We start from the raw sequence: 13,469 nt of genomic DNA on the forward strand, positions 1-13,469 counted from the left end.
TTTCATGAGAATAAGGATTCCGATAATTGTGCTCAAGTGCTAGAAGAAGAATGCATTAGAATGTTTGGCACTAAATACTTGAATGATGAGCATGATTGCAATGTTGTTAGTATGAATTCCTTGAATATCCATGATGCTAATGATATGCAAAGCCACAAGCTTGGGGAAGCTATGTTTGATGAAGATGATATTTTTTGTCCCCCAAGTTTTGATGAGCAAATTTATTTTGATGATAGCATGCCTCCTATTTATGATGATTATATTGATGAAAGTGGGTTTGGAAGAGTGTCAACTTTAGGAAATAATGATCCCGCTATTTTGGAGGGTGTTAAATCTTATTGTGATAATTATGAAAGTGGATTTTGAGAGGTCATGACTTTATTTAGTAATGAATCCACTATTTCGGAAGAGGTTCCAATTGATTATTGGAACAGAGTTGCTATCTATGGTGATTATTGTGATGACTTGTATGCTATAAAGAATAATGATATCCATGAAACTTGTCATCATTATTTTAATTTTCAATTGGATTATGCCTCACATGATAGTTATTTCGTTAAGTTTGCTCCCACTACTATTGTTGATACGAATTTTTCTTAGGTGGAGAGTAATAAAAATTCTATGCTTGTGCATCATGAAAAGAATGCTTTATGTGATAGTTATATTGTTGAATTCAATCATGATGCTACTGAAAATTATTATGATGGAGGAACATATGCTTGTAGGAATTGCAATAATATCAAGTTTCCTCTCTATGTGCTTAAAATCCGGAAGTTATGCTTGTTTTACCTTCCTATGCAAGTTGATTCTTGTTCCCACAAGTTGTTTGTTCACAAAATCCCTATGCATAGGAAGTGGGCTAGACTTAAATGTGCTAGTTATATTCTTCATGATGTTCTCTTTATGTTACAATTCTTATCTTTTATGTGAGCACCATTGAAATCATCATGCCTAGCTAGGGGCGTTAAACGATAGCGCTTGTTGGGAGGCAACCCAACTTCATTTTTGTTCTTTGATTTTTTCTCCTGTTTAGTAATAAATAATTCATCTAGCTTCTGTTATGATTGTGTTTTTATGTTTTAATTAGTTTTTGTACCAAGTAAAGCCTTTAGGACCTTCTTGGGTGATTGTTATTTGATCTTGCTGTAAAAAAAACAGAAAGTATGCGCTCACGAGAATAATTTTCATTTTTTTACCAGAGAGCGATAAAATACCAATTCCACTTGCAGTAGATTATAAACAAATTTCCTAAGACTTCCAAATTTCTCAGAATTTTTGGGGTTCCAGAAGTTTGCGTTAGTTACAGATTACTACAGACTGTTCTGTTTTTGACAGATTTTGTTTTTCGTGTGTTGTTTGCTTATTTTGAGGAGTCTATGGCCAGTAAAAGAGTTTATAAACCATAGAGAAGTTGGAATACAGTAGGTTTAACACCAATATAAATCAAGAATGAGTTCATTACAGTACCTTGAAGTGGTGTTTTGTTTTCTTTCGCTAACAGAGCTCACGAGTTTTCTGTTAAATTTTGTGTTGTGAAGTTTCAAGTTTTGGGTAAAGATTCGATGGACTATGGAATAAGGAGTGGCAAGAGCCTAAGATTGGGGATGCCCAAGGCACCCCAAGGTAATATTCAAGGACAACCAAGTGCCTAAGCTTGGGGATGCGCCGGATGGCATCCCCTCTTTCGTCTTCGTTCATCGGTAACTTTACTTGGAGCTATATTTTTATTCGCCACATGATATGTGTTTTGCATGGAGCGTCATTTTATTTTATTTTGTTTTGCTTGCTGTGTGAATAAAATACCAAGATCTGAAATTCTTAAATGTTAGAGAGTCTTCACATAGTTGCATAATTATTCGACTACTCATTGATCTTCACTTATATCTTTTGGAGTAGTTTGTCATTTGCTCTAGTGCTTTGCTTATATCTTTTAGAGCACGGCGGTGGTTCTACTTTATAGAAATAATTGATCTCTCATGCTTCACTTATATCATTTTGAGACTCCTTCAGAACAACATGGCAATTTTCTTTTAGGCATAATAAAAACTTTCATATAAGTGCACTGAATACTAAGAAAAATTTGATACTTGATAATTGTTTTGAGATATGGAGATGGTGATATTAGAGTCATGCTAGTTGAGTAGTTGTGAATTTGAGGAATACTTGTGTTGAAGTTTGTGATTCCCGTAGCATGCACGTATGGTGAACCGTTATGTGATGAAGTCAGAGCATGATTTATTTATTGATTGCCTTCCTTATGAGTGGCGGTCGGGGATGAGCGATGGTCTTTTCCTACAAATCTATCCCCCTAGGAGCATGCACGTAGTACTTTGTTTTGATAACTAATAGACTTTTGCAATAAGTATGTGAGTTCTTTATGACTAATGTTGAGTCCATGGATTATACGCACCCTCACCTTTCCACATTTGCTAGCCTCTCTAGTACCGCGCAACTTTCGCCGGTACCATAAACCCACCATATACCTTCCTCAAAACAGCCACCATACCTACCTATTATGGCATTTCCATAGCCATTCCGAGATATATTGCCATGCATGTTTCCACCGTTCCATTTATTATGACATGTTCCATCATTGTCATATTGCTTTGCATGATCATGTAGTTGACATTGTATTTTTGGCAAAGCCACTGTTCATAATTCTTTTATACATGTCGCTCTTGATTCATTGCACATCCCGGTACACTATCGGAAGCATTCATATGGAGTCATATTTTGTTCTAAGTATCGAGTTGTAACTCTTGAGTTGTAAGTAAATAAAAGTGTGATGATCATCATTATTAGAGCATTGTCCCAGTGAGGAAAGGATGATGGAGACCATGATTCCCCCACAAGTCGGGATGAGACTCCGGACGAAAAAAAGGGAGAGAAAAAAAGAGGCAAAAAAAGAAGTAGGCCCAAATAAAAAATAAAAAAATGAGAGAAAAAGAGAGAAGGGGCAATGCTACTATCCTTTTACCACACTTGTGCTTCAAAGTATCACCATGATCTTCATGATAGAGAGTGTCCTATGTTGTCAATTTCATATACTAGTGGGAATATTTCATTATAGAACTTGGCTTGTATATTCCAATGATGGGCTTCCTCAAAATGCCCTAGGTCTTCGTGAGCAAGCTAGTTGGATGCACACCCACTTAGTTTCTTTTTGAGCTTTCATACACTTATAGCTCTAGTGCGTCCGTTGCATGGCAATCCCTACTCACTCACATTGATATCTATTGATGGGCATCTCCATAGCCTGTTGATACGCCTAGTTGATGTGAGACTATCTTCTCCTTTTTGTCTTCTCCACAACCACCATTCTATTCCACCATAGTGCTATGTCCATGGCTCACGCTCATGTATTGCATGAAGATTTAAAAAGTTTGAGAACATCAAAAGTATGAAACAATTGCTTGGCTTGTCATCGGGGTTGTGCATGATTTAAATATTTTGTGTGGTGAAGATAGAACATAGCCAGACTATGATTTTGTAGGGATAACTTTCTTTGGCCATGTTATTTTGAGAAGACATGATTGATTTGTTAGTATGCTTGAAGTATTATTGTTTTTATGTCAATATTAAACTTTTGTCTTGAATCTTATGGATCTGAATATTCTTACCACAATAAAGAGAACTACATGGATAAATATGTTAGGTAGCATTCCACATCAAAAAAATCTGTATTTATCATTTACCTACTCGAGGACGAGCAGGAATTAAGCTTGGGGATGCTTGATACGTCTCCAACGTATCTATAATTTTTGATTGTTCCATGCTATTATATTATCAACCTTGGATGTTTTATATGCTATTTTATATGATTTTTGGGACTAACCTATTAACCTAGAGCCTAGTGTCAGTTTTTTCCCCTTGTTTTAGAGTATTGCAGAAAAGGAAAATCAAACGGAGTCCAATTGACCTGAAACTTCACGGAACTTATTTTTGGAACGGAAGCAATCCAGGAGACTTGGAGTAGACGTCAGGGAAGCTTAGAGGTGGCCATGAGGCAGGGAGGCACGCCCTACCCCCCTGGGCGCGCCCCCATCCTCATGGGCCCCTCGTGGATCCCCTGACCGACTTCTTTCGCCTATATATATATATATCAATATACCCTAGAAATATCGTGGAGCAGAATAGATCGGGAGTTCCGCCGCCAGAAGCCTTCGTAGCCACTGAAAACCAATCTAGACCCATTCTGGCACCCTACCAGAGGGGGGAATCCCTCTCCGGTGGCCATCTTCATCATCCCGGTGCTCTCCATGACGAGGAGGGAGTAGTTCTCCCTCGGGGCTGAGGGTATGTACCAGTAGCTATGTGTTTGATCTCTCTCTCTCTCTCTCTCTCGTGTTCTTGAGGTGGTACGATCTTGATGTATCGCGAGCTTTGCTATTATATTTGGATATTATGATGGTTCTCCCCCTCTACTCTCTTGTAATGGATTGAGTTTTCCCTTTGAAGTGATCTTATCGGATTGAGTCTTTAAGGATTTGAGAACACTCGATGTATGTCTTGCATGTGCTTATCTGTGGTGACAATGGGATATCACGTGATCCACTTGATGTATGTTTCGGTGATCAACTTGCGAGTTGCGTGACCTCGTGAACTTATGCATATGGGTTGGCGCACGTTTTCTTCTTGACTCTCCGGTAGAAACTTTGGGCATTCTTTGAAGTTCTTTGTGTTGGTTGAATAGATGAATCTGAGATTGTGTGATGCATATCGTATAATCATACCCACGGGTACTTGAGGTGACATTGGAGTATCTAGGTGACATTAGGGTTTTGGTTGATTTATATCTTAAGGTGTTGTTCTAGTACAAACTCTATGATAGATTGAACGGAAAGAATAGCTTCATGTTATTTTACTACGGACTCTTGAATAGATCGATTAGAAAGGATAATTTGAGGTGGTTTCGTACCCTACAATAATATCTTCGTTTGTTCTTCGCTATTAGTGACTTTGGAGTGACTCATTGTTGCATGTTGAGGGATAGTTATATGATCCAATTATGTTATTATTGTTGAGAGAACTTGCACTAGTGAAAGTATGAACCCTAGGCCTTGTTCCAACGCATTGCAATACCGTTTTAGCTCACTTTTATCATTAGTTATCTTGCTGTTTTTATAATTTCAGATTACAAAAACCTATTTCTACCATCCATATTGCACTTGTATCACCATGTATTCGCCGAACTAGTGCACCTATACAATTTACCATTGTATTGGGTGTGTTGGGGACACAAGAGACACTTTGTTATTTGGTTGCAGGGTTGTTTGAGAGAGACCATCTTCATCCCACGCCTCCCACGGATTGATAAACCTTAGGTCATCCACTTGAGGGAAATTTGCTACTGTCCTACAAACCTCTGCACTTGGAGGCCCAACAACGTGTACAAGAAGAAGGTTGTGTAGTAGACATCAATAGACTAAATGTGATCTTGGCTCACTAAAATGAAAAAAGCCAAGTCATTAGCTTGGCCATCACTTTTCTTCCTTAGCCCTTCTCCGTCGTCTAGATGCCTGAATACCACTGATGAGTCGATCGACGAAATGATGAATCTAAATATGTCCCGACCTACCGATGTACCTAATGATCAATTGTCCCCACTTTATTATGTGAAATCTAGTCATGTGGTATGTGTTACGGCTTCTAAGAAGCACAAAAGTAAGCATATCGCGCAATACTCCATGTCGTGTGATCGATGTTCGTTTATGAAAAATAAAGTTATGCATGTGATTCTATATGCGATTGTTTACCTGCTTTTTTTGGCATTGCAATTGGTTACTCGCTTATCACAAATGAAGCCGGAGGCCCGGAGCAAACATGACGAAGATGCGAAGTAAGCAAAAGGAGGGCATACAAGTACTGGGCACCAGCCCATGCACAATGCAAACTCACTGTGATAGGAGGTAAGGGCATCACCAACGCTGACTCACAAATCTCCTCCATGCGTCCGGATCGCGTTGTCCGGACCATGGAAATCCTCTAACGCGGTTTTGTATCGGTTTGCAGGGCCTGTCCGAACGCGATTTCTCCCGCAAACTAAAGACAAGTGAGTGGCATTGTGGGAGTCCAGGCCACTCCCAAGACCGCTTCTGACTGCCCTGGACCACAAAAAAAACCCCTCCCCCCGCGCGCGCTTCCTGTCCAAAATAGTCAGCGCCACTCCTGAGCATCAGTGCCCGTATTCATGCCCGGCCAGAGCGAACGCGACCGCTCACTTGCGCCGGCATAGAAGCGGCGCGCCAGAGAGACCCCCCTGCGCTGCTTTCTAGTGTAGGCGAATGCAGCACGTTCAAACGACACGACTATCGCCCGTCGGTCCGTCTTCCTCCCACATTGAAGGTACACGGTTGCCGAGGCTTCTCCTCCGACGCCACCCGCCCATTCCTTTGCCGCCCGTCATTGCTATATAAACAGCTGCCCCAGCCATATATAGCCATAATGATCCCACCTCCGATCCTTCTCCACATCACTCCTGTCATGGACTCGTCCCTTGCCAAAGCTCTCTAAGATGGGTTGACACCAGACCAGAAGAAGGAAATCACCGCCATTGCTGCTGGCTGGCTGGCCGACAGGCAAGCGGAGGACGACGGTGTCCCACTGGAGGACGCTATCGACAACGAGCCGGTGCCAGCCTCCTCTTTCGCGCCACCCCCCTCCTCCGCGCCACGCTCGCTGATGCATTGCACCATGACCATGGGCGAGGACCATGCCCATTACATGGACATGGTGCGGGAGGAGCGGGAGGTGCAGACCGACACCGCCTACAACCACCACTTCCTCCAGGAGCATATACAGGCGGAGCAGCAGCTCGCCGCTGGCAAGGTGGTCGCACCGGACATGAAGATCGTGGAGCAGGAGGCGCTTCTCGAGTCCTACCGCTCCACCTGCGAGATCTGCCTTGCCCGCAGGTGGTACCACCAGCGGGTGGCGGAGGTGGCAGCTGCCGGCAAGGAGTGCGACGACGAGGCGGGCGAGGCTCTGTTTGGCGAGACCGACGAGAAGGAGGAGGACAATGCCGAGGCCGCACCCCACCACCACGACCACGAAGAAGCCGACACGTCCGCAGGCGCCGTCGACAGCGAGGAAGACTAATGCACGGTAGGTTGCCACCGCTCTGGTTCCAAGAAGGCAACCGCTCCTCCTCTCCCGTTGACGCCAAGCTTGGTGGGCTCAACATTGGCGGCCGATTAGTCACATGGAGGCGACGTGGAGGTGGAGAACTTCAGTTCCCGGGTCTCCGGAGGCGGAGGTTACGGAGGCGGAACTAGAGAGTGTCGAGGCGGAACTGTAGACGGTGAAGCTTCAGTTCTCGGGGCTGATGGCCGGACACGGAGATCGGACGCCGGCGATCATTTAGATTAGGTATTAATTATACTCTAGAGCCCGATTAGCACCACTTTGATGTAATTATAATGAAATCCATTATGTTTATATGAAATCCTACATGTTTATATGAAATCTGGACATGTTTGAACGAATTTCGTCTGGTTATTTCTAGTTGTAGTGAAAATGTATGCAGCTAACGTTGAATGGCTACCTCCCACATTTGTGTCCGGGACGGAGCCTGCTGTCCATGGATGCGGGAGAAAATTTACGGGTCGCCGTTGGAGATGCCCTAAAAACCTGCACCGACCCAGGAACACAGGAGAGGCTCCCGTCACAACCTGGTCCGGTGTAGGCCAACAACCGAATAGATAGTTGAGTCGTCCCAACCCGACAAGCGGACGAACCGGCACACGCAATGCAACACGTTGGTTAGGGCGCATGCACCATCACCGGCTCATGCAAGCAACCCAGAGGAAATCCCTATTTGACGCTGGTTGCATCATAATGTGGAGCAAACACATAGGGCGTGTTTGGTTGCCATCGGCTATAGTACCCGCATCACATACACTTCTCCACTCAGCCTGGCTCTCGAAAAACAGCCTCATATGCGACATCTGCATCTTGTTTGATTGCCTGCATATGAACTGCCTGCATTAGTGGATCAACTTTGGCATGTTGTTTGGTTGCCTGCATTGTCTCGGCGCATACAACTACACGCTGTTTGGTTGCCCGCATGGGGTATGTTTAAGAGCTAGCACTTGCACTTAGCACACAGAGTTAAGAGCTAGCAAAGGAAGGGGAGAATAAATGCAGTGTGTGCCCGACCATGGCGACTGCGGTGGATAGTGGCCGTGGTGCCGTGTCTGACATGACGAGCATCGAGTCGTGGACGAGCGACCCCGTTGGAGGCACGACAAGCGACACCGTCGGCGAACTAGTTGCGGTGCTCGCGCAAAGACAGTCGACAGAGTAGGAGAATGCAGTGTCCGCATCATGGTATTGTCAGTGCAGTGGACGAGAGAGGAGGCCGAGATGATCGACACCGGAAATGACTCGATTGTAGTAGGGCGAGAGAGAGGAGGCCAAGATGATCGACCCCGTCGACGATGCGGCGAACGACAGTGTGCACGGAGGCAGAGGACACAAGAAGCAGTGTGCACGCCATTGCAGCGTCAGTGCAGTAGGAGGACGACAGAGAGTATGCCGAGATGAGTGATGCCGGAAACGACTCTAGTGTAGTAGGGCGTGGGCAATGAGATCAAGGGGAAGGACTTCGACATCGAGAGGGACGAATAGGAGGGCTGTGAGCAGAGGACAGAGGAGTTCGACATGGCGGCGTCAGGGTAGTAGACTGCTGCTCAAAGAGAGATGAAGCTACGATCGTCGAAATCAAAAGCTTACAACACGAATATTGTGAGGAACTGTGAGATTAGGCTGCTGCTCAAAGGGAATTTCAAATGATCGATCGTGCGCGACGAATCTGACAAAATTCGTTCAGAATAGCTCCAAACGGGAAGACGAGATTAAGAACTTATGGTCGACGAAACTACTAACCGATCGCCTGAATGGAACCGTAGCATCGAGGTGCATCTTTTTCGTGTAGAGCTTACCTTAAATCGAAGCACCGTTGTGTAGATCAGAGGAAGGAGATTAGATAGGAGCTTATTGAGGGTTGAAGAAGAACTCACGTAATCACCTCGCATCCCTCCCGTCTCCACTCGTGCAAGGGCCCGCTGGCTTGCGCTCGCCTCGGCCTGGCTCGCGAGAAACTGTCGATTCCTGCGTTTCCAGCGAGCCAGCCTTTGGGCTGCTTTAAGAAGCGTGCGATGCAGGCTCAATAGTGAAACCATGCAACCAAATAGGCCTCTTGCTTCCCGCACGGGTCTGGTTGGGCTCTATGCGGGCAACCAAACACGCTCATACAGAACGAGTATACTGGGCTGGTCCAGTTACTGAAATGTTTCGTGCGGTTTTGGGAACCTTCTAGCAGGTTCCTGTGTGGTTTTACCGGTTTAGGAAACTTCTAGAAGGTTCTCTGAACAGTTTTATCTGTTTCTTTTTCTTTTAGTTTTTTCATTCAGTTTTTTCTTTTCTTCTTTTATTTCTTTCTGTTTCTTTTTAAAGTATTCATTTTTTCTTTTTCCTTTTAAAGTTTATGTTTTTTCCTTTTCTTTTTCCATTTAAATTTCAAGTTTTTTCTTTTCAAAGTTGTTTGAAAATTTTAAATTATGTTTTGAAAGTTCAAAAAATGTTCTATTTTTCAAAATTTGTTCACAATTTCAAAAAATATTCTCTTTAGAAAATGTTCAGAAATTTGAAAACATGTTCCGGGATTAAAATTTTAGTTCAAAATTATGACAATGTTCTCGTTTTCAAAACATTTTGATAAATTCAAAAATTGTTTGCTTTTAAAAAAATGTTCGCAATTTCAAAGAATGTTCAAAAATTCAATAATGCTCGCATTTACAAAAATGTTAATGAATTGTTTGGGTTTTGAAAATTTTGTTCACAAATTTGAAAAATGTTCGCATTTTTGAAAAATAATTCTGTTTTTGCAGAAAAAGTTCATGTTAAAAAGCCATTGCTTGGCACTTGCATTCACATCCATGCTCATCTGCTCCATAAGAGACTCCGAGGATAGAGCCGAAACACTCCTAGACATGGTGCACTCGAGCAGTGCATGCCTCCATGAGTCAGCTGCGCCACACAGCAAGCACGTCGGCGAGGTCGCCATGTTCCGGTGATGCAAAAGTTCATATGTAGGAATGACTCCCTCGCAAGCGCTCAGTGTAGTAGGACTGGCCGGCTGCAAAAGCCCACAGGAAGCCTGGCCGGTTGGGCCGTTGGGAGGATCCTCGTTTTTCTTCCTGACAAGGACGTCGCTATATATGGTTTCTCTTTCTCCATTCTTCTGCATGAACCAAAAATCATTAAGTCCACACGCATGCACCAATCCAGCACGCCCACGGATCACGCGCGCGCCCTAGCCTATCTTGCTAAGCTGGAGGAGTACGCTACGCGATACGCAAGCATGATATCCGTTGCTTGATCCTACTAATCTGGCTCCATTCATCATTTGCCAATAATAAGGCCGGCGTGGGCACATAGCTCTCGCTATCAAAAATCTCTAGCTTGGCATGCATGCATGCGCTGGCCCGTGAACTGAGCTGATGGAGATTTTTGCTGCTGCTTTGGAGCATGCGCGCGTTTGGGCCAAGTTGCTTGCAACTTTGGATCCTTCCTACGGCCGACGCGGACGGCAGCGTGCACAGCCAGGACACTGCAAGCATGCGGCATGCGCACAGTGATTCAGTGAAACCAGCAAGTGTTGCGGCTACCTAGTCGTGTTGAACGGCGGCAACTTGGCCTCCTCGCACGCCTATAAAAGGAGGATCCATGCAGCAGCATAAGCCACCACACTCAGCACATCACAACATCCTCTCACACATACAACAACAACAGATCGATCGAGCGGATCCAAGCCAATGGCAACCAAGAGCCTTCTTCTCGCCGCCCTCCTGGTCCTCGCCGTCAGCCTGGCGCCGCACGGTGCGGAGGCGGCGGGCAAGCAGCCGCCATTAGCAATGATCTCCGGCGTGGTGCCATGCAGCGCCGGGAACTCCATCAACGCAGCCGCGGTTCCGCCATTCCCGAGTAAGGACCTCTGCCAGCCTCCATAGCCACCTATCTCTACTCTTATAAAAAAATTAAGTTGATGATGATGATGTACCTGCTATCTTGCAATATAAACCGTCCGATCTATATATGACGGATAGAAAACAAACTATGATAATTTTGTAAAAAGATACCCGTTGCTTTCTTCACAATTGCACATAAGGCCTTTCCTCGTTCATCTTTATCTCCCACAACTTTATTGTTGAGCAATTAAAAAAGAAAGCCTCTGGAACAATCTGGCATGGTCGCCGCTGCCGGCGTCGTCCATTCCCATGCCTCCGTTCAATTCGACCACCAATCACCACCACTTTCCACTCCTCCCCACCTTATCTCTCCTCTTTCCCGAGATATCATTAGTTTTTACACATTGGATTGCTCCTGCATGGATCAATCACAACAGATGTTTTGTAAAAAAAATGCATCTTGATGTTTCATGCAACGCACGAGCATCTTGCTAGTAACAATTATATTCAACCGTCGTCTTACGTTTGCTTTGCATCTTTGCTCCCGACAGACGCTGCTGTGCAGATGGTGTGCGGCCGTGATGTGATGGCCAGCGCGACGGCGGACCGCAGCGGAACGTACACAATGAACATGGGCCCGGCCACCTCGTCGCTGCTCGCCCCTCTACTCGGCAACCAGTGCAAGGTGGTGGTGCTCACCCCGTTGGCCGCATGCAACGCGTCCCTAGCGAGCGTCACCGGAACGTTGACCGCACCCGTGCAGCTCCTGGGTATTGACAGTGGCAGTGGCAGCGGCAGCGGCGGCCTCGGGGGGCTTGGCGGCCTAATTGGCCTCATTGGCCAGATCGTGGGCGGCCTCCTCGGCGGCATCCTTAACATCATCCCATTGCCCTTCTCTGTCGTCTAGATGCTTGACTACAACCGGCGTGTCGATCGACGATATGGCGAACCTAAATAATACTCCTATACTACAGTACTTGCCAACCTACCAAAGTATCCAATGGTCAAAGATTTCCGCGTTATTTTTATATGTAAAATCTACTCATGTGGTATGTGTTACCGCTTCTAAGAAGCACAAAAGTAAGCATATCACGTAATACTCCGAGTGTGTGTCGTGTGATCTATGTTCGTTTGTGAAAAATAAAGCTATGTCTGTGATCGTACTATGTGATTAATTACTTGCTTCTTCTTTTGACATTGTGATTGGTCACTTGCTTATCAGCTCACTTCTCCGTGGTATCTGTACAAAGTCAAGTCTAACGCCATAAGTTGTGTATTACTAAAGGCTAACACGCCATTGTTCGCTCATGAAATTAACTCTTTTTAGGGATTGACTACATGCCAATTGACTTAATATCATATTGGGTCAGTCACCTTTTGCCTCTTTGTGATTTCTTTAGATTGTGCCTATTAGAGCAAATACAATAAGCTTATGTAAGCAGGCTATAAAACTTCAAATATTATTTTTCTGTTGACATGGAGGGGAGACAAGAGGAGAGAGAAGAGGAGCCGGCTACAGAATAAGAGCCAGCTTCAGCATGTGCTCCTAGGTACTGTGTGAGTGAAAGGTGGGCCATGTATTAATAAAGCAGCAAATATTTATATTTTTCTATTGTACTTGCCGGCTATAAAATGGGTTATAGATAACATGCCAACACCATACAACCTTCAGCTGGCTGTACTATTAACCATGCTCTTAGGAGCAAGCAATGAGCCTGTCCATAGGGGCGGTATCTTAGCTAGTATCATGCACTTGAGAATAGTAAACATGCTCATGTGGCAGAGTATTAAAGAAGAGAGAGATGGTTAGAGTGACATAGATAGATACCGTATCATATTAAATGATGTGCTACTTTGTGTCATGCATTGTAATAAATAAGATTATCTATGATACTATGCTGTGATACTATGCACTGTGAAGCTAATATCATACACTAGTATCATATGCATGATACTATTATATGATACTCCCCACTATGAGTAGTCTGACGCCACCGCCGGGTTAACGCATGCAAGGACGACTCCCCTCCATGATACTGGCGCATCAATGCCTAATAGGCAACTCGTACATCCACTTAATTGATGTCTACATGTGCATGGATACATGGAAAACAACGCCATAAATAACTATATATTACAAGCATACATATGTATGTATGCACATATATGCGGAGACCAAATGCAACACATCCTCGTCCACGTAGCTCATATAAAGAAAAGATAAACAGAACATAACATACTACACAAATATCAGTCAACTACTCACCACAAACATTTAATAGTGACATTATAGAAAAATGAGCATATAATAGTGAGATTTCCACAAAAAAAGTGTTTTCTAAAGAGGAATGGATTAACGACATTGGTGTTATCCTTACAAAACAAAAAAACTGAAAACTAAAATAAAATAAAATAATGAAGTTTTATGGGAGAATGAATTCATGGCATTGGAATTACTCTTCCATAAGAAAGGAAATAAAAAATTAAAAAATCAAAATA

The 13,469-nt window shown here is 44.0% G+C and overlaps 1 protein-coding gene across 1 annotated transcript; it reads left to right on the top strand.

The window, feature by feature from the left end:
- Positions 1 to 10,761: 10,761 nt before the first annotated feature.
- LOC119356641 (phylloplanin-like) lies at positions 10,762 to 12,148 on the top strand. The gene is made up of 2 exons (XM_037623629.1): positions 10,762 to 10,986; positions 11,522 to 12,148. The coding sequence occupies exons 1-2, from the start codon at positions 10,818 to 10,820 to the stop codon at positions 11,875 to 11,877; spliced, it is 525 nt and encodes a 174-aa protein (XP_037479526.1). The 5' UTR covers positions 10,762 to 10,817; the 3' UTR covers positions 11,878 to 12,148.
- Positions 12,149 to 13,469: the final 1,321 nt, after the last annotated feature.

This window comes from Triticum dicoccoides, chromosome 2A (genome assembly GCF_002162155.2).
Source record: "Triticum dicoccoides isolate Atlit2015 ecotype Zavitan chromosome 2A, WEW_v2.0, whole genome shotgun sequence".
NCBI lineage: Eukaryota > Viridiplantae > Streptophyta > Magnoliopsida > Poales > Poaceae > Triticum > Triticum dicoccoides.